Source organism: Topomyia yanbarensis, chromosome 3 (genome assembly GCF_030247195.1).
Source record: "Topomyia yanbarensis strain Yona2022 chromosome 3, ASM3024719v1, whole genome shotgun sequence".
NCBI lineage: Eukaryota > Metazoa > Arthropoda > Insecta > Diptera > Culicidae > Topomyia > Topomyia yanbarensis.
In genome coordinates, this window is record NC_080672.1 from 57,238,036 (window position 1) to 57,260,922 (window position 22,887).

Genomic DNA, 22,887 nt, shown 5'->3' on the forward strand with positions numbered 1-22,887 from the left:
CTGAAGGATAAAATTGCAATATAATCTAGTCCCGTGCACATTGATTCACTGCAAAACTAGCGGATCTCAAAACTATCCCATTATTTGAAAACTTTTCTCGCTGCAATTATTTGGACTATTGTATGTCCTGTTGTTCTGATCATAATGGACCCATTATAAATCCTTTTAAGGATGTTCTCACAGCGATTCGTTCGTTAATCACTTGTTCGACAATGGACGAACTTGGCATTATTTAAGCTCCGCTCGCTTTTATTTAGCTGAAAAGTTTTTAACACTTAAACGTGCACCCGACGACGTACAAAACTATTCTAACGCAATCTATTCGTTCCAACTGCAACTACATCGACCGACCGACTGCGCGTATCTCCTTCCTCCCTAGACAATGTTTATGATATGTACTCGTGCATCCGCAACCAACCAACCAATCAACCAGCCAACCAACCAACCAACCAACCCAAACTTGGAGACGAGCAAAGCAAACAACGTTTATCGAATGGAAAATTTGCTTCCTTATCGTCGATCTGATGCTTACATTTCTGCGCATCCGGATCCGTCCCGCCCGACCTTTGTAATTGTTTATGAATGTAGGCGAAGCACTTGTTCCGGAAAAATTGATACAGATCTCGAAGCATTCGAAGATGGGAAAGCTTTGTGTGTGCGCGCGGCTTTGGCAGCATCTAGGAGTGTACCTACGTACTTGCTGCATCCATCCTCTTCTTCTGATTTATATACATATACCTATGCAAGTGTATAACTAACAAGTGTATGAACAAAAATCTACTACCGCTCCGGGTTCCCGAGAGCGGGGTACAGTACGGTATTGGGATAGATGGAAATTTTCTTCATGAAAAACGTTCCGCCGCCTGCAGTCCGTCCGTCCGTGCAACGCTTCATTGGAAGATAATGTCAAGGGGATTTATTGGAGCAACTGTTTGTGGGGATGGTTAACAAGTTCGATTAAATAGAACTTTAAAATGGAGTCTGTTCCAACGATGTGATCTCTCAAGTTCGGTTAGCCATTAAATTTGGAAAAGAATTTGGGGGGAAACATTAAAACAATAAGATGGGATTTTGAGTTTCGACTTTGTCTCATCAGTATCGTAGCAGATCGTCTTGACCGCCAGATAGATACTGCTTTCGAAAAATCACGTTACTGGTTTAAACGTACGAACAACTGATGCCAACATATGTGTAGGAAGTACAACAGCTCTGGTTCGCTGGTTAGACAGCAAACTCGAAAACTTTTTTTCAACCATCGATTAACCCTTTATAAGGCAGTGGCAACTATATTGCCACCTTTTCGTTTCATTCATAACGCAGAAATATGAAGTGAGAAGTGTTGCAATCTTATGAAAACTACTTGTTAGGAGTCTGGCAACTCTTCTTATTACTTTTTATTGAGATACAGTGAAAAGTTTCAGATTGGTGAAGAGTTTTTTGAAAAATATGCGGCGATTTCCTTTTGGATAATGAAATAAGCTCGATTTTGTAAAAAATACTCTAGACTCTATAAGTTGGTTCTGCAAATTTGTAAAAACAACTATTTTTAATCGGAAAATTTGGTTTATGAGAGGTAAAAATTACAAAGAAAAAAATTAAATGAATAAATGAACGTCTGTAATATGTGGTCTCATTTTCCACATTATCCTCAGAATCCAGGGGTTGATCAGGTAATAACCAGTAACTCACCTTAATTTCTTTCTGAATTTCCGATCCAGCTCGATTTGTATTTATATTTTCACCAATCTCGTTGGAAATACATCAAACATTACGAAGACTGTCGTTTTCTAACGGCGGTACGGGCGGTACCAAGTATATTTTCAAAACATTATTTTATTACGAAATAAATGTAAATATATTCTGAACTAAGTGAAAAACTCGTGTTTCTATTAATATAACATCCATTAATAGCCCCAAACTCTGGGCCTTATAAAGGGTTAAATATGTAATGGGTAATGAGCTCATTTTTAACTTATTTCTATTATCAATCGTCTAATATGAAGCCATTGCAGCTAGTGGAAGATATAAAGTGATTTTAACGTAAAATGAATTTTAGACAGTGTTTTGAAGGGCATAACTCAAGTGTTTTTTTTTGCATAATTAGATCATGGAATCTGCACACGGTTATATTCGAGTTTTGAAGAAACGGTAGATTTTATGGAATACATCCATTATTGTTTAGATAACTGTTTGTCATGAACTTTTATTGAATTCGAAATACTCATTGGAAAGCTTTTAATTTTCTCTTTAAAATGATTCTAAGCTAGTTTAGCGAAACCTTGCAATGAGTCAAAATTTAAAAAACTCAATGGAGACGCACGGTTATTACTGTTACCAAATTTGAATAATTCTCTTATAGCTAGAATAATGACACGAATCCATGCAAAACTTTCAAATAACATTGAGAGCATGACTTACGAGGGTTTCACTTGTGATCAAGAGAGAAGAGCCAAGTGGAACGATTGATTTCATAGATAATAAAGGTATTCAGATTGTTTCAGTAAATATTTTCAACCTATTGAAATATGTCATTAAATGTTTCTAGAACTATTGATTGACAACTTACGCTGTAATTGTCAAATTAAGTAATTGTTCTAGTCATTTGGTAAAACTGTTTTGATCAGCATTTGTACTGCACTAAAATAAAAAATCAGAAAAACATTTATTTTTCAATGGAAGCATTGGAAAAATTGTAAGAATTATAAAAATGACAAAAAATGCAAGAAATGGAAATATGAGGTTAATTATGGAAAACTGCAATATGAAGATTATTAGAAAGATGAAAAAATGCGAAAATATAGAACTGGAAACATTAGAATTACTAATATAAATAGAAAAATTAGCGGAATTAGGCTAATTTACAAAATTTGAAAAATTTAAAACATTTGAAAAAAAAATTTCGAAAAGTTTGAAGAGTTGAAAATGATTTTTTTTCTATATGGCAAAATTAAAAAAGGCAAACTATATAAAATTTAAAAAAATTGGAAAAATTTGAATTAGAACGTTAGAATAATAATGAAAACAAAATAGAAAATATAGAAAAATGATAAGAACTAGAACAATTCAAGAAAACATTTTTTTTGCAAAAAAATTAAATATTAGAAATTAAAGCGTTAGATAAAAAATCAATGAAAAATTTAATTTAAAAAAATCTGAAAAATTCGAAATATACAAAACATGATAAATTAGAAAAATTAGAAAATCAAGATAAAAAGCATAAAACATAAAAAAAATCAAATTACAAAAATTGAGAAAAATTTGAAAATAGTAAAACAAGAAATGTTACAAAATTGAAATCTTTAAATAAGTACTGCATAAATTTAAAAATGGAGCAAATTGCTATAAATAAATGGAAAAATTAAAAAAAATAGAAAAATTAGAAAAGAAAGCTGGCAATTAGGTAAACTTAACAAACAAAAATTCAATAATTAGAAATTTTGAATAAATTGAATTATTGGGACATTTCGAATAATTTGGAAAAATGGAAAAACTCTTTTTTTCAAACGAAAAAATTAGAAAAATTATAAGAACTATAAAAATTGGAAGAAAAGGAGGAAATAGAAATATTGAATTTTTATAAAAAAATTAAACCATGAACATTATTAGAAGAAAGAAAAAGTATGAACATGTAGAACCAGAAAAATAAGGATTACTAACATAAATATGCAAATTAGGGACGCTTTAAGAGGGGTGGTGCGGATATGAGAAAGTTTGACATGTTATGATATATGAGAGAGTAAGATAGAACATTAGGTAGTATGCTTCTACCGAACTTAAAAAAAATTAAGAAATAGGGTGAAGTGCCTATTTTCACCATACTAAGGAGGGCGCCGCACTGATTCATTAATTACTCGGCCTACAAACAATGGAATGCGTAAAAATTGGCATCAACAGCTTTGCTTCGTTGTTAAGTACCAAGATAATAACATACATGCGCTGAAAACAGTGAAATTCTCGTGTTTGAGCGCAACGAAAACACGAACCGAGTGCCCCTATTGTTGCGCTACCATTTGATTCAATGCGTTAAACAAAGATGGCAGACACTGCTCTAACCAACGGCTTCAAATGGGTAGCGTGATAATAGAAACAGCGATAATGGGCTCATCACCCTACCTAACTAGGGAGGTTGGAGGAGGTGATAAAAAAAATTTGTGATCCTTGGTTACATGGAGAGAGGGGCAGTCAATTTTTGGCAATTTTTGCGTTACGTAGTTTATGAATCTAGAAAAAATTAAGCAATTGAAAAAAATCTTAAAAGATTGAAGAATTTAATTTTTATTCTAAATGGAATAGTTAAAACATTTACAAACGATGTAAAATTCAAACAAATTACAAATTTTGGACACATTAGAATAATTTGGAAAAATGTTTAAGAACAACATATGAATGTTTAAATGAATAGAAATATTAGCAAAATTATAAAAAATAGAGAAAACTAAAAATGTAAAAATTTAAAAAGTTACAAAAAATTTAAAAATATAAGAAAGATAAAAAATATTTAAAAAAAATGAAAACTAAAAGAAAGTCTAGCTTTGGAGTTAGAATAACAGAAACATTCTAAAATTATAAAATTACGGCAAACAGAAATACATATTCTTAAAATTTTAAATAAGAATGAGAAAATTAAAAAAATGGAAAGTACAATAAAAATACAAATACACTCAGGTTTTTTACGCGGGGCATACAAGTCGCATAAATGAAAACCGCGTGAATTTTTAGAATCCGCGTAAATGAAAGCCGCGTAAAATCAAAAATTCGCGTAAGTGAAAACTACGTAAATTTAAAAATCCGCGTAAATTCAAAAATCCGCGTAAAAAATACCACGCGAAAAAAATCGCTTAAAACATCCTGAGTGTATAGCAAAATTACAAAGTTCAGGAATATTGAGCAAAAAATGGAAAATTAAATAATCGCTGAAATTACAGATTTCATTACAGTTTTCTAAATTGAGAAATAGAAAATTTGAAAAAATGCTAAATTTAGGAAATTTGGAAAAAAAAATTAAAAAAAACATAACAAATTAGAATTTAAAAAATCCCTTTTGCGCGAATAAATTTGAAAAAATACAAAAATTTTAAAATTCGCAAATATACAAATCATCGAAATATGTTCTGAAATAGAATAAATTCAAATATTAAAAAATGATAAAAAAATATAAAAAAGAAAGTTAGAAAAACAAAATTAGAAAATTTTATATTGTTTTTTGTTAATTTTTCTATGTAAATAATTACAAAAATCATAAAAACTACAGTTATAACAAACACTGTGAATATTAGAACGCTTTGAAAATTAAAAAAGGGGCTACATAGCAGAATTTGAAATATTGAAATAAATAGTAAATTAGCAATATTAGAAAGTAATGAAAATAAAATATTGGGTAAATCATAAAAATTTCAAATGTTCGAAAAATTTGAAGCCCCCGAAATATGCGTCCTAAACTACTTAAAAGAAGACTATTCGAAGCATTGTGACAACGCTAACCACCCTGTTGAATGTAATTAAACTTTCCACTATGTCACTTAAAAAGTTTTGTTTTTGAAATTGAAGTAAATTCGTATTTTCAAAATTATTCGGACACATCATATTTGACCCGTTAAAACTACATAGTCGTTCTGGAAGCACCATAATGACATGCAAATCAATTCGTTTCAACATTAAAAATAAATTCAACATACTTCAATTACCATTGAACCAATCATTTGACTCGCAATGACAAAATACTTACTTTTTGAGCCACCCTAATAGTAGTAAAATTAATTTCTGATATATTTTATAACCATAAAAAATCTGGACGCTGTATTTTATCGACATTGTGGATTCTTGATATTGTGAACTCTGTATTCTGTGGTTTATTAATTCTGAGGATTATCTGTTCTGAGGATGCTGTATTCTGTGAATTTTTAATGCTTTGGATACTGGATTCACTTGAATTTTGATTTCATTGATTTTTGATTCTTTGGATTCCACACTCTGTGGAATCTAGATCCTATGGACTCCGGATTCTTTGGATTCAGGATTCTGTTGAATTTGGATTTAGTGGATTCTTGAATATGTGGATTCTTCATTGTATGGATTCTATATGCTGTTGCTTCTGCATTCTGTGGACTTTCGATTCTGTGGATTTTGTATTCTGTGGAATCCGGTTGCTGTGGAGTCCGGATGCTGTGGCTTCTGGATTACGTGGATTTTGATTTTGTGGATTCTGGATTCTGTCGAATCTGGATTTTGTGGGTTTGGGATGGCGTGGTTGATAGTTTGTGTGGTTTCTGCATTCTGTGGATTTTTCATTCAATTGGTTCAGGACTCTGTTGAATTTTGATCGTATGTATTCTGGATTCTGTGAATTATAGATTCTTAGGGTACTTGATTCTGTGGATCCTGAACTCTGTGGGTTCTGAGTTTTGTTGTATTTGGGTTTTTGAATTCTTGAATCCGTTGATACTAAGCATTCTGGAAGCTGTATTTTCTGCATTTTGTGGAATCTCTATTTATTGAACTCCGCATTCTGGATTCCGCGAACACTATTATGTGGATTCTCAAATCTGAGCATTCTGGATACTGTGGATATTGCATTATATGGATTTTGGATCGTGGCCTCTGTTGAATCTGGATTCATTATTCTGTTAATTGTGGATTCTGTAGGTTCTAAATTGTATTTATTCTGGATTCTGTGGATCTGGCATTTTGTGATATCTGTATACTGTGGATTTTGATTTCTTTGGATTCTGGGTTTCGTGGATTCTATGCTCTGTGGATCTTTTATTCTGTGGTTTCTGGATTCTGCTGAATCTAGAATTTTGCGGATTCTGTTTTTTTTTTCCGTCGGTCTATTTCCGCTACGAAGCTAAACACCGGCGCCAGAGAGGTGACTCCCACTATCTGGACTAGATATCGACCCATCAAATCATGGACCGGGGAACAAAGTCTTTACTTCCCTTCCGAAGCAAGGCGTGACCGCAGATTTTTTTTTTCACCTCAGGAAAATCTCAACGACCTCGGCTGGGATCGAATCCAGACTAACTGGGGTGAGTGGCGGTCACGCTTACCACTCAATCACCGTCTCCGTGGATTGTGTATTCTGTCGATTCTTTAGATTCTGTTCAATCTGTGTTTGGTGGATACTGGTTTCTGGATTGTATAGATTTTGGATTTTGTGATCTCTGCATTCTGTGGATTCTGAATTCTTTGGATACTGGAGTTCGCGGATTCTGTATTCTGTGGATTGTTTATTGTTTCTGTTCTATTGATTTTGTGGATTCTGGATTCAGAGCATTTCGGGTTCTCGGGATTCTATTGAATTTGGAGTTTGTGGATTTTAGATTCTGTTGATTTTGAATTATGTGGGTTAACCTTCCGGCAGGTGCGCTAGTGCACTGAGTGCACGCTGCTCTGAAAATCTAGCGAAATCGTCTTAGGGCACCAGCGGCTGCTCGTTCAGTGGGCCATAAGCGCGACTTCCGGAGGGTTAGGGATTGTTTGAATTCTGGATTCCATTAATTCTGAATCATTTGGATTCTGGATTTTGTGGTTTCTGCATTTGGATTTTGTAGGTTCCAGATTCTGTATTCTGTGAATTCCGGATCATCGATTCTATGGATTCTTTTGAATCTGAATGTTGTAGATTCTGGATTCTGCATACTGTGTGGATTACAGATTTTGTTGTTGTTTGATTTTGGTGAATGCTGGATTCTGTGCAATCTGGATTTTGCGGGTTCTGGGCGCGTTGGATTTTGAATTCTGTGGACTCTATATTTTGTAGTTATACATTCTGGAGATTCTTATTTCCATGGATTCTGTTGATTCTGGATACTTTTTAATTTTTACTTTTTATTGTTTACTTTTCCTTTTTATTCTGAAATTTGTGGATTGTGGATTTCTACTTTTTAATTTTTACTTTTTATTGTTTACTTTTCCTTTTTGCTTTTTACTTTGTACTTTTTACTTTTTTACTTTTTATTTTTTACTTTTTACTTTTTACTTTTTACTTTTTACTTTTTATTTTTTACTTTTTACTTTGTACTTTTTACTTTTTATTTTTTACTTTTTACTTTTTACTTTTTACTTTTGACTTTTGACTTTTTGCTTTTTACTTTTTACTTTTTACTTTTTACTTTTTACTTTTTACTTTTTACTTTTTACTTTTTACTTTTTACTTTTTACTTTTTACTTTTTACTTTTTACTTTTTACTTTTTACTTTTTACTTTTTACTTTTTACTTTTTACTTTTTACTTTTTACTTTTTACTTTTTACTTTTTACTTTTTACTTTTTACTTTTTACTTTTTACTTTTTACTTTTTACTTTTTACTTTTTACTTTTTACTTTTTACTTTTTACTTTTTACTTTTTACTTTTTACTTTTTACTTTTTACTTTTTACTTTTTACTTTTTACTTTTTACTTTTTACTTTTTACTTTTTACTTTTTACTTTTTACTTTTTACTTTTTACTTTTTACTTTTTACTTTTTACTTTTTACTTTTTACTTTTTACTTTTTACTTTTTACTTTTTACTTTTTACTTTTTACTTTTTACTTTTTACTTTTTACTTTTTACTTTTTACTTTTTACTTTTTACTTTTTACTTTTTACTTTTTACTTTTTACTTTTTACTTTTTACTTTTTACTTTTTACTTTTTACTTTTTACTTTTTACTTTTTACTTTTTACTTTTTACTTTTTACTTTTTACTTTTTACTTTTTACTTTTTACTTTTTACTTTTTACTTTTTACTTTTTACTTTTTACTTTTTACTTTTTACTTTTTACTTTTTACTTTTTACTTTTTACTTTTTACTTTTTACTTTTTACTTTTTACTTTTTACTTTTTACTTTTTACTTTTTACTTTTTACTTTTTACTTTTTACTTTTTACTTTTTACTTTTTACTTTTTACTTTTTACTTTTTACTTTTTACTTTTTACTTTTTACTTTTTACTTTTTACTTTTTACTTTTTACTTTTTACTTTTTACTTTTTACTTTTTACTTTTTACTTTTTACTTTTTACTTTTTACTTTTTACTTTTTACTTTTTACTTTTTACTTTTTACTTTTTACTTTTTACTTTTTACTTTTTACTTTTTACTTTTTACTTTTTACTTTTTACTTTTTACTTTTTACTTTTTACTTTTTACTTTTTACTTTTTACTTTTTACTTTTTACTTTTTACTTTTTACTTTTTACTTTTTACTTTTTACTTTTTACTTTTTACTTTTTACTTTTTACTTTTTACTTTTTACTTTTTACTTTTTACTTTTTACTTTTTACTTTTTACTTTTTACTTTTTACTTTTTACTTTTTACTTTTTACTTTTTACTTTTTACTTTTTACTTTTTACTTTTTACTTTTTACTTTTTACTTTTTACTTTTTACTTTTTACTTTTTACTTTTTACTTTTTACTTTTTACTTTTTACTTTTTACTTTTTACTTTTTACTTTTTACTTTTTACTTTTTACTTTTTACTTTTTACTTTTTACTTTTTACTTTTTACTTTTTACTTTTTACTTTTTACTTTTTACTTTTTACTTTTTACTTTTTACTTTTTACTTTTTACTTTTTACTTTTTACTTTTTACTTTTTACTTTTTACTTTTTACTTTTTACTTTTTACTTTTTACTTTTTACTTTTTACTTTTTACTTTTTACTTTTTACTTTTTACTTTTTACTTTTTACTTTTTACTTTTTACTTTTTACTTTTTACTTTTTACTTTTTACTTTTTACTTTTTACTTTTTACTTTTTACTTTTTACTTTTTACTTTTTACTTTTTACTTTTTACTTTTTACTTTTTACTTTTTACTTTTTACTTTTTACTTTTTACTTTTTACTTTTTACTTTTTACTTTTTACTTTTTACTTTTTACTTTTTACTTTTTACTTTTTACTTTTTACTTTTTACTTTTTACTTTTTACTTTTTACTTTTTACTTTTTACTTTTTACTTTTTACTTTTTACTTTTTACTTTTTACTTTTTACTTTTTACTTTTTACTTTTTACTTTTTACTTTTTACTTTTTACTTTTTACTTTTTACTTTTTACTTTTTACTTTTTACTTTTTACTTTTTACTTTTTACTTTTTACTTTTTACTTTTTACTTTTTACTTTTTACTTTTTACTTTTTACTTTTTACTTTTTACTTTTTACTTTTTACTTTTTACTTTTTACTTTTTACTTTTTACTTTTTACTTTTTACTTTTTACTTTTTACTTTTTACTTTTTACTTTTTACTTTTTACTTTTTACTTTTTACTTTTTACTTTTTACTTTTTACTTTTTACTTTTTACTTTTTACTTTTTACTTTTTACTTTTTACTTTTTACTTTTTACTTTTTACTTTTTACTTTTTACTTTTTACTTTTTACTTTTTACTTTTTACTTTTTACTTTTTACTTTTTACTTTTTACTTTTTACTTTTTACTTTTTACTTTTTACTTTTTACTTTTTACTTTTTACTTTTTACTTTTTACTTTTTACTTTTTACTTTTTACTTTTTACTTTTTACTTTTTACTTTTTACTTTTTACTTTTTACTTTTTACTTTTTACTTTTTACTTTTTACTTTTTACTTTTTACTTTTTACTTTTTACTTTTTACTTTTTACTTTTTACTTTTTACTTTTTACTTTTTACTTTTTACTTTTTACTTTTTACTTTTTACTTTTTACTTTTTACTTTTTACTTTTTACTTTTTACTTTTTACTTTTTACTTTTTACTTTTTACTTTTTACTTTTTACTTTTTACTTTTTACTTTTTACTTTTTACTTTTTACTTTTTACTTTTTACTTTTTACTTTTTACTTTTTACTTTTTACTTTTTACTTTTTACTTTTTACTTTTTACTTTTTACTTTTTACTTTTTACTTTTTACTTTTTACTTTTTACTTTTTACTTTTTACTTTTTACTTTTTACTTTTTACTTTTTACTTTTTACTTTTTACTTTTTACTTTTTACTTTTTACTTTTTACTTTTTACTTTTTACTTTTTACTTTTTACTTTTTACTTTTTACTTTTTACTTTTTACTTTTTACTTTTTACTTTTTACTTTTTACTTTTTACTTTTTACTTTTTACTTTTTACTTTTTACTTTTTACTTTTTACTTTTTACTTTTTACTTTTTACTTTTTACTTTTTACTTTTTACATTTTACTTTTTACTTTTTATTTTTTATTTTTTACTTTTTGCTTTTTACTTTTTATTTGTTATGTTATGCTTGATGCTACTTCTTGACTATTCTGATTTCGGGTTCTTGTCTGACACGAAGAAATTTAAAAGGGTGTATCGATCTACAGGCCTGAAACCGTAGGCAAAACCATAATTAACCCATTAACCGCAACAGACAGACGACTATTTGCATTCCCAAATTTTTTCTAGCGCATGCTGGGTTTCAAAATTATTTTTCCTTTATGCTGTTGGGGCTCGGAAACACGAAAACCTTAGTTTGGTTAAGGTAGATTCTTCTCGTACAGTGCTAGAAGCTGCTCATTTTTTACCTTCCGATGCCTAATACACTTTTTCTAGAATTTTTAGAGTGGTCCAATTCCATGGAAAAGGTAGTCAAATACACTCTAAATTGATCGGTTTTTATTAGTTTTCAAAAATATTTCAAGACAATATAGATATACCAAAATATCGTTTTTCGCCGTTAAATTAAACTGTCCCTGGCAGCACTGCTCCAGTGGAATCCAATCAAACTAATTATGATAACTACAGTTCTACTGATTATTTTCATAACTGTTTGTGCTCAAATGAAAGGTATAATTCTCAGTTATTAGCCTTACTTGTCTTTAGGACCAAATCGTGCCCAAATGAAAAGATAGAGCTGTTCAAAAACGTTGTTGTTTATACGCAACATGAGCATGAAAGAGTTAAACGATATATTTCAAGATATTGCATTAGAAAAAAATTAAGTATACAAGACACATAAGTTCATTAACCACTATTTAGAATTTTCTTTTGAACCATCGATTAAATATGTATTGTCTAATGAGCTTATTTTCAAAGTTATTTATATTACCAAACTTCCAATTTGAAGTTATTGGTTAGAGTAACGATGGCCCCCTTTGTTAAACATATTGACTCAATTGGTAGGGTTGAAAATTGGTGCACTCCATTTAGATTTCCGTTGCGCTTAAGTACGAGTATTTCACCCTTTTCAGGCTGTTTGTGTTAAACTTTTTCTCAGGACAAAGCAAACATTTTGATATCAATTTATAGGTACTCCATCGAATAAGGACTGAGTAATTAAAGAAACAGGTGCGGTATCCTCTTTCATAAGGTCATAACAGGCTCATTACGCTGTATATTATTAGTGAGACCAGGAGTAATTTCTTTCCAGAATGCGTTTGCCGAAACCCATTCCAGCCTACATTACATTTTGACAAGGTACTCTTTGCGCTCAAAAAACATTCAGTATCTACGAAAATCAGATTAATGCATGAAAATTTGATGAACCGATTAAAAATGCCAACGAAAGGGTTACCGATTTTCGACTTTAAGTAAAAATTACGTGACAAATCACAACAAATTGCGCGTACATTTATTGGCCATGTACACATTGAGTCGGAAATAAATCCGCTTGTTCACAATCGATCGGTGTTTCCCGGTAATCCTTTAGAATCGAAGCTGAGCACGAATCGATAACTTCCGCATGACTGCACCTACGCTTGCTATACAGATATACATATCGTAACGATTTGTTTTTGTTTTTGGCTGCGAGTCGCCTTGCCTTTCAGATGTATTCAAATTTAATTCCAGCTTTTCGAACTTTAACCTTTAGCCGCCTAGCGTTCTGCACAACCTGCACACCAGAAAACACACGCCTGCACGTATGCATGCAATACGATCGTTGTAAATGTGCGTCCTCCCGCCTCGTCCGGGCAACGCTTTCAATGAAAAATAACCAATTTATCTGCCTCCCAACCGACCCACTCTTTTTGTATCCTTTATTTACTTGTCTCTTACGCGTTTGCGATTTTTAATGGAGTTTGTTTTTTTTTGTTCTTTCCCATTGATTGGATGGTGATTTTTTTAAACTTTTACTTTTTCCATAGATTGAATGTTTCTAGCGTTTTTTTTCATGTTCATTTTACCTTTCTTTTTTTTCGGTCGATTTTTGTGATGCTCTATGATTGGTTGGAATACCCGTTTCATTTATCGCCTCCCCCCACATACACACATACTACCGCTGTTCGTATCCTTTAGCTAGAGCAAAAGCAAATCACACCACCGTTCCGACCGAGGCTCGATTCCGAACGGGACCTGGCCAATTTCCCGCCGGAGTTCACCGATGAACCGGTGCACCTGACACCGGACGATGAGTAAGTAGCTCGGCAGCGATGACCGCGTCGATAAAAGGGGATCCGATTGTTGTTGGAAGCTTTTACCATTTTCTACCATTTTTTGTTGTTCGATTGACACACCAACTAATTGCCTGTTTATTTTTTCCTCCCCCCACAGTCGCGTTATTGACAATATTGACCAGAGCGAATTCGAGGGTTTCGAGTACGTGAACCCGCTGTTAATGTCACTGGAAGATTGCGTTTGACATCACGCATCCTGCGAGCTGCATCCGTACAACATGCAGGTAAGCTGCCGGTTGATAGCATAAGCAAAGCCATGCGCCTCCATCATTTGATTTTTTCGTATATCATCACCATAATCTACACTAGGTTGAGCTTTTCACATCCCAACACCATCTGCCTTACAAACACAGACAACGAATGCGTGGTTGCTCAAATGGCCGTTTGATCAACCCGTGTTCACAATACTCGGCTACCTCGGAACTGATTTTATTTTTTTCCCTCCCTTAATTGTTTGACACCGTCTCTGTGTGTGTGTGATCCTGTAATCTTGTATTTATGTTACCCGTATATTTGTAGTTTTGATAACACACTTAGTCATATAACAAGTACCGAGCGGTTACATTACTCTCCTAAAGCGTCAATCAATACTCCAGCTACCAGAAAAAAAACTAGTTATCATTGACATAACCAAGTTAGTTGTTGCCAAGGTTACTGTTGTACAAGAGTGATTTATTTTTCTACTGTAGCTAATGTTTTTAGTTAATGGGACATTTTGAACTTCCGTGTAGAAACATCATTTAGTGTTTGTAGTTGTTTTTGTTTCCGAAACAAAGAGACAATTTTCCGTCCAATTAAAAGCTATACTAAATTATCAAACGGGAGCAATAATCGTAAGTAGCACCCTAATGGAAAATACTCGCTGCTTTGTTCTTACTTTTGCCACGTCGATGCTTCTGCGGAAATTCCATGTCACGAATCATTTTTTCCCAGCTGCTGAAATATGAATGCAATTTGCCTCTGTTCATTTTTCCATGTCGCGTTTTTAAAGAATTTATTCACTATCTGATAGTGCATTTCTCGACTAACTTATGAGTAGGGAGTAAAAGCCAACTGTAAGATTTCTCGGTTCGCCAATCACGGTTTCCCTCTTTGTTCCCGGGTCGTAATTATACTTGGTCTATAACGGTTTGACCGGAATTTGACAACCAGAATACCTTATGCCGTTTTGAATTGACCCCGAACACTGGTTGTCAGTTTATACACTTTGAAATCAGTTGGGGTTAGCTTGTCTCGGTTTTGCCTCAAATAAAAACGACGTTAATCATACGTTAGTCGTGAATTTATTCTATCGTATTGCATCTACTATTCGTTTCTAAACACTATGTGTTTTTAAATTAAGTTTTATTTTTTGTGTTTCGAATTCATCTCAGCACCAACTGGGTTTCTAGTTAGACGATGTATCTAAACTAGTACCCAAATTAGCACTAGTTGACACCAAAAAAAAATCCAAAGAGTTCACACGACACATGTGAACGTTCAAAGCAACTCAATTGTCCCGAGTGATGCCCCGGGAAGCAAATCCAGATGCTTAGGTTTGCTGACGAGAAAGCGAAAACGAACTCTTGTCGTTTGGCTAGGAAGCCAAACGCCTGGCATTATGCAATATTAACTCCATAAGGCAAAATTGGATTAAACCACTTTGCGCAATAAAGGCGAGATGTATTCGAAACATAACTAAAATTTAATTTAAGGGGTTATAATATGTTGAGATGCGGGAAAAAAGGGAAAAGTTTGAATTTTTATAAAGGTATGTAGCCATTTTTTCTAAAATACGTTTATCGTAGTACAATGTCCAATTTGCAAAATCCACTTGATAAAATAAAAAAATATTAATAATTGTCGAAGCTATAGCAATTTCCGCAAAACGCGTTTTTTTCAAAGAGGTTTGCCGTGACTTCGATTCCGGTCCAACAGCTCAACAGAAACCATCAATCTAAACAAAATTCATTAGTATATGTACCTGTGGTGTCTTTGAACGATCGATTAAAGAAATTCTTTTTGGAAACATGGAAGATTTTTCCAAAAAAAAATCACTATTTTCACCTGAAAAAAATTATTAAAAAATTCGTAACAATAATATGAAAATTTTGACGAAAAAATGGAATCGTTTAAGGACACGGCAGTTAAATTACGAACAAGTCAAAAAAAAAGTTTTGAGATCGGTTGGAAACTTTTCCGGCAATCGTAGTCATCGCAAAGACGCTTTTGGGAAACATGATTTCGAGATTACCGCGTTTAAAGTTTCAAGTATATGCAACACCTCCATAAGGGCGCAAAATGAAAAACGCTATAACTTTGCGTCCACTGCTCAGATCTCTATAAAAATTTGAGGTAACATTCTTAAGAACCTGATACGATTACAATAGAAGAATAAAAAAAAATCGATTTTTTAGCCGACCTCTACATATAGAACCCTTTAAGTTAGGTTTTGTGCACACTGGTTTAGTCCAATTTTCTCAATATTGAACTATGTGTTTTGAAACAAAACTCTGTGCTACAATGTGATTCTGTGGATTTTTTGGATTCAGTATTTCGTGGATTTTGGAATCCGTGGAATCTGAATTGTATGGATTCTGGGTTGTGTTGTTTCTCGATTCTGTGGATTTTTGGTTCTAGGGATTCTGGATTCTGTGGATACTGGATTCTATGGATACTCGATTCTGTGGATTTTGGATTCCGTGAAATCTGTATACGGTGGATTTCGAATTCTGTAGATTTTTAATTTTGTGGATTCTCATTTATATATTCTTATTTTGGATTTTGGATTCTATGGATTTTTGTTTGCGTGTATTCTGGATTGTGTGGTTTCTCGATTCTGTGAGTTCTGAATCACTTGGATTCTGGATTCTGTGAATTCTGGATTGTGTGGATCCTTGGTTCTGTGGAATTCAATAAATTCTGGATTACGTAGATTCTGTATTCTGTGGATTTTTAATGCTGTGAATTCTAGAATTTGTGTATTTTCAATGATGTGGACTATGTATTCTGTGCATTCCATACCCGAGAAAATGGTTAAATTCCACCCCCTGCATGGTGTTTTGATAGTATTTTGAATGGGATCAACCCGTGGTGCTGTAGATACCATATAAAACCATATTTTGGTGCATTTATGGGTTATTGAGACCAGAGGTGTTTCGATGAGTGAGAAATTCGGCACGGACCATGATTATAGTCTTTTTAAGGAGTTGTATGGTGTCTGAACCCACGAGAATTTATTAGAGTATTCCGTTGATTCTCGATTCGGTGGATTGCGAATGCTGTGGATTCAAAAATCTGGATTCTGCACTCTGTAGGTTCTGGATTATGTATTTTGCGGATTATGGACTCTGCGGGTTCTGGATTCTGTGAATCTTTGATTCTGCGGTTCTGGATATTTTGGATTCAGTTCTCCTTTGATTCTGGATTGTGTTTCTTGATTCCGTGGATTCTGGATTACGTGGTTTCTGGATTCTGTGGATTTTGGATTCCGCGGATTTTGTTGGATCTGTGGATTTTGTATTCTGTGGATTTTGAATTCTGTGGCTTACGGATTCTGTGGATTCTCGATGCTGTGGATTCTACATTCCAGGTTCTGTAGATGATAGATTCTGTGAATTCTGGATCCTGAATTCAATGGATTATGGGCTGTGGATTCTGTATTCTGTGGGTTTTGAACGATGCGAATTCTGGATTATGTTGATTCTCGATTCTGTTGACTCTGTATTCTATGGATGCTTTAGTTCCGCATTCCGTGAATTCCGATTCTGTCAATTTTAGATGCTATGGATTCAGGAATCTCAATTCTGAATTCTGCGTATTCTATGCTCTGTTGATAACGGATTCTGTGGTTTCTGGATTCTATGGATCCAAGATATTATGCATCCTCGATTCTGTTCATGCTCGATTATGTGGATCCTGGTTTTTTTGATTCAGCATCTCATGGATTCTTAATTCTGTGGATTTTGGACTCTGTGGTTTCTGGATTCCGTTGATTATGAATTCAGTGGATTCTAGATTCTGTGGAGTGTGGATTCTGTGGATTATGCATTCTGAATTCTGTGGATGCTGGATTCTGTGAATTCTGGATTCTGGATTCAATAGATTTTGGATTCCGTGGATTTTGTATTCTGTGGATGTTGAATGCTGTGTATTCTGGATTTTGTGGATTCTCCATTCTGTGGACTCTGCTTTCTGTGGATTCCATATTCCGTGGATTCTCGATTCCGTGGATTTTAGGTTGTGTGGATTCAGGAATCTGGGTTTCGCATTTCGCATTTTGAATTCTGTCGAGTACGGATTCTGTTGTTTCTGGATTCACTGGATTCTTGGTTCTTTAAGACTTGGATTTTTTGGATTCAGTATTCCATGGATTGTCGATTCTGTGGATTCTTGATTCTGAATTCATCTACATTCTGTGGATTCTGGATTCTGTGGTTTCTGGACTCTGCGGGTTCTAGATTCTGTGAATCCTTGATTCTGCTGATTCTGGATATTTTGTTATCCTTGGATTCTGGATTGCGTTTCTCGATTCTGTGGATTCTGGATTACGTGGTTGCTGGATTCCGTGGATTTTGTTGGATCTGTGGATTCTGTACTCTGTGGATTTTGAATTCTGTGGCTTACGGATTCTGTGGATTCTCGATGCTGTGGATTCTACATTCCAGGTGCTGTAGATGATGGATTCTATAAATTCTGGATCCTAAATTCAATAGATTCTGTGCCGTGGATTCTGTATTCTGTGGATTTTAAACGATGCGAATTCTGGATTTTGTTGATTCTCGATTCTGTGGACTCTGTATTCTATTGATTCTTCAGTTCCGTATTCCGTGGATCGTCGATTCTGTCGATTTTGAATGCTGAGGATTCAGGAATCTCAATTCTGAATTCAGAGTATCTGTTGATAACGGATTCTGTGGATCCCAGATATTATGCACCCTCGATTCTGTTCAAGCTCGATTATGTGGATCCTGGTTTTTTGGATTCAGTATCTCATGGATTCTGGATTCCGTGGATCCTGGATTATGTGGCTTCCGGACTCTGTTGAATTCGGATTTTGTGGATGCTTGATACTCATGATTCTACATTCTTTGGATTCTGGACTCTGTGATTTCTGGATTTCGTTGATTATGAATTCAGTGGATTCTAGATTATGTAGATCCTAGATTCTGTGCATTATGCATTCCGAATTGTGTGGATGCTGTATTCTGTGAATTCTGGATTCTGAATTCAATAGATTCTGGATTCCGTGAATTCTGTATTCTGTGGATGTAGAATGCTGTGTATTCTGGATTTTGTGGATTCTCTATTCTGTAGACTCTGCTTTTTGTGGATTCCATATTCCGTGGATTCTCGATTCTGTGGATTTTGGGTTGCTTGGATTCAGGAATCTGGGTTTCGTATTCGCATTTTGAATTCTGTCGAGTACGGATTCTGTTGTTTCTGGATTCTCTGGATCGTTGGTTCTTTAAGACTTGGATTTTTTGGATTCATTATTCCATGGATTGTCGATTCTGTGGATTCTTGATTCTGAATTCATCTACATTCTGTGGATTCTGGATTCTGTGGTTTCTGTATTCCATGGGCTATGGATTCCGGGTTCTGTGGACTCTCTAGTTTCTCGATTCAGCAGATTCTGGATTCGGTGGATTTCCGTGAACTCTATTCTGTGGATTTCGAAGCCAGTGTTTCTCTACTCTGTGGATTTTGTGAATTCTGTATATTGTGGAGTTTTTATTCTGCGGATTATCGATTTTGTGGATTTCGCATTCTGTTGATGTTGAATTCTGTGGATAATAGATTCTGTGGATTCCGGATTCTGTTGCATTCATATTTTGTGGATTCTTGATGTTTGATTCCTGGATTATGTGGATTCTGGATTCGGTGGATCCTGGAACTTTGGATTGTGGATTCCGGATTCTGTGGATGCTGGATTCTATGAATTCTGGATTCTAAATTAAATGGATTATGGATTCCGTGGATTTTTAATGCTGTAAATTCTGGATCCTTTGGATTCTCGATTCTATGGACTTTGTATTATGTGGAATTTGCATACTGTGTTTCGTATTCCATGGATTCTCGAATCTGTGGATTTGAGATTCTGTGGATTCAGTAACCTGAGGATTCTGAATTCTGTGGTTTCTGTACTCTGTGGATTGTGAATTCCGTTGATTTTGATTTTGATTATAGATTTTGAATTATTATAGGTTTTCTGAATTCAGTGGATTCTTGATTCTGCAAGACCTGGATTTTTTGGACTCAGTTTTCCATGGATTCTCGATTATGTGGAATCTTGATTCTATTGTTTCTAGATTTTGTTGCTTCTGTATTCTACATTCTGCGGATTTTGAATTATGTGGATTTTGAATTCTATGGAAACTGAATTCTATGAATTCTGAGTGCTGTATTCTGTGGATCTTGAATAAGGTGGATTACGAATTCTGTGGCTTCAGTGGATCCTGGATTCCATGAATTCTCAATTCTGTGGATCGTGTTTTTGTAGATTCAGTATTCTGTGGATTTGTGACTGTGGATTCTTGTATCAGTGGATCCTGGACGCGATGGATTCTGGACTCTCTGGATCCTGTATTCTATTTTTTTTCATTTCTGATAAGTTGGATTCTGTAGATTCTCGATTTTGGATATCCTGAATTCTATTGAATTTGAATTCTGCGGATTCTGGATTCTTTGGATGCAGCATTCTGTGGACTCTTGATTCTGGATTCCGTGGATTCTGTATTCGCTGGGTTTCGAATTCAGTGGATTTTGGTTGCTGTGGAATTTGTTTTTCTGTGGATTTTGAATGTTGTGGATGTTGTATTCTGTAGTTTTTGCGGGTGCTGGATTCTGTAGATTCCAAATTTTGTGGATGCATGATTCTGTTGAATTTCGATTTTGTGGGTTTCGGACTCTGGCTGATGGATTTTATGGAATCTGCATTCTGTGAATGTTGCAGTTTGCAGATTCTTTTGGATTTTAAATTTTGTAGATTTTAGATTCTGGATTCTGTTGAGTTTGGAATTTGTGGATTTTGGATTCTGTGTGTTCTGCATTTGGCAGGTTGTGGATCCTGCGGATTCTAGATTTTGTGGATTTGGATTCTGAGTATCCTAAACTGTGGGATTCTGTTGTATCTGGATTTTTTAATTCCGGATTATTCCGTGGGTACCTTGGATTTTAAATTTTATGGATTCTGGGGTTATTGAACTCCGAATTCTGGATTCCTTTGATTCTGTATTCTGTGGATTCTCGATTCTATGGATTCGAGACTCTAGTGATTCCGGAGTTATGGATTACATAAACTTTGCATCTTGTGGATTTTGGATTCTGTAGGTCCTATATTCTGAAAGTGCGCGATTCTGTTAAATATGGATGTTGTGGATTCCTGATTCTCTGGTTTCTGTATCCTGTTGTTGCTGAATTCTGGAGATTGCGGAGCCTGAATTCTGTGGATTCTGTTGAACCTGAAATTTGAGGATTCTGGATTCTGTAGATACTTCATTCTGTGGTTTCTGGATTGTGTGGATTATTGTTGAATTTGGATTTGATGGATTCTGAATTCAATAGATTATGGATTCAGCAGAATTTTGTTTTTTTATTCTGGATTCTGTAGATTCTACATCCTGCAGATTCTGGATTCTGTAGATTATAATCCTGTGGATTCTGAGTTTTGTGGAATCTGGATTAATTGAACTCCGTATTCTTGATACCTTAAATTCCTTATTCTGTGAACTATCGATTCGTTGATTCTGTTGAATTTTGATTTCGTGCATGATGGTTACTATGGATTCTACATTCTGTGAATTTTGCATTGTGTGGATATGGATCTTGTGGATTCTGAATTCTACGGATAATAGATTTTCCTTTATGTGGATTTATTGTATTTCGGATTCTGGAGTCTGCGAGTTCAGAATTCGGTGGATTCTGATTTCTGTAGACTTAAAATTCTGTGGCTCTAAATTTTAGTGATACTGAAAAGGACGTTTTGATACGAGTTTCTGTAGCAGGAATTTGTTGTACTGAAATCATAATTTTTGTCACGACTATTTCAAGCTAAAAACAACCATGAAAATAACTGGAACCATTGAAATGATAAATGCACAACATAAAATAAGTGCAATCGCCCAATCAGTTTTTGAGATTGCTTAGGAAGTGACTAAAAAAAGTTAAGAGGAAACGCACTCGAAAAATCAATTATAGTACTGCACTGGTTTCGAGTGTTTCGCCTACCACATGGAACTACCGCCTGAGTGTTCTTTGCGACGAAATCCACCCTGTAGTCACAATACGGCCTTATGTTCCTCTTAGCTGTGATGGCAGCTTGCCAAATCAGGCCAAAGCTTCACAGGATCAGTGCTTGCCTTATGGGATGGTTAATTCCATTTTTTCCAGACCCTTTCGGGCCCGTTGTCGTACTCGTTTGAAAACATGAGACTTTCGCCTACAGCTGCAATTTTTTTGCCAAATCATGTTTTTACATTTCTTATAAAAGAAATGTATAGAATTCGCTCAAACTTTCAAGATTTTTTCCGAGGCCCGGAGGGCCGAGTCTTATATACCAATCGACTCAGCTCGACGATTTGGGACAATGTCTGTGTGTGTGTGTGTGTGTGTGTGTGTGTGTGTGTGTGTGTGTGTGTCTGTGTGTGTGTGTGTGTTTATGTAACGGACAAATTCTCATTCGTGTTTCTCAGCAATGGCTGAACCGATCTTATCCAAACCAATTTTAAATGAAAGAACTAAAAAACAGTATGAACGCTATTAATTTGTTTTTGATTCTGATGTTTAGTTTCCAAGATATGAATGTTTGAATGTGTAAAAATGGCGTTTTTTGCAGTTTTTTTAAATTATCTGCCGAAATTGACAACATAGATTAACACTTTATATGTTTTTAGACAGCTTCAACGAATACCTTTCAAACAAGCTATAGATTGTTGAAATCGGACCATTATCAAAAGAGATATTTAACATTGAATGCGGACGAAAGATTTTTTTCATTTCCCATTGCCAGAAATATGACCAAAAACATGTAATCTATTATTAACGCCAAAACGGCTTATTTTAGGTCAATAGTATCTTCGGAGAATATAATGGAGGCAATACGCCATTTCTTTTGGTATTGTGCTTTTACAGATTAATCTCCCTATGAGTGAGATATTATCACAAATTTTCTTGGAAGTGGTTATATCGAAATGATGCCTTCAGCAAATTTGTAGCTCTTACTTTTGCAAATAACTTTACTGAAGACATAAAATATCTATTTTGAATACTTTAAAAGTTATGGCTTGTTGTTTGTGGATTACCTTTTGTCGCCCATTTATTGTTCAATATAGTAATAATCCATTGAAATAAGCCAAACATTATTACGATAAAAAGAATTTTGTATTTCATTTTTCTATCTACAACCGCTAGAAATAATCACCGAACACTTCCAAGTTGTCTGGAAGGAACTTGATACCTTATCAGTGCAAAAATGTTCATTTGTACGAACCGTCTGACTGCAATTTTTCTAACTTATAACCAACGGATCGATCGGAAACATATCGGAAAATGAAAGTGAAG

At 32.6% G+C, this 22,887-nt stretch overlaps 1 protein-coding gene across 4 annotated transcripts in view; it reads left to right on the top strand.

The window, feature by feature from the left end:
- LOC131689676 (atypical protein kinase C) overlaps positions 1 to 22,887 on the top strand; it is a 481,953-nt gene that overhangs the window by 454,094 nt on the left and 4,972 nt on the right. Inside the window, exons 13-15 of one of the 4 annotated variants that reach the window (XR_009305445.1) lie at positions 13,445 to 13,571; positions 13,867 to 13,981; positions 14,037 to 14,180. Coding sequence is in view for 2 of the 4 variants with exons in the window: in XM_058974927.1 (XP_058830910.1) it covers positions 13,190 to 13,305; positions 13,445 to 13,532 (204 nt within the window). In the remaining 2 variants the exon portion in view is untranslated. Of the gene's footprint in view, positions 1 to 13,189; positions 13,306 to 13,444; positions 13,572 to 13,866; positions 14,181 to 22,887 lie in introns of all 4 variants that reach the window. The other 3 variants (XR_009305444.1, XM_058974927.1, XM_058974925.1) reach the window with 3 other exon arrangements.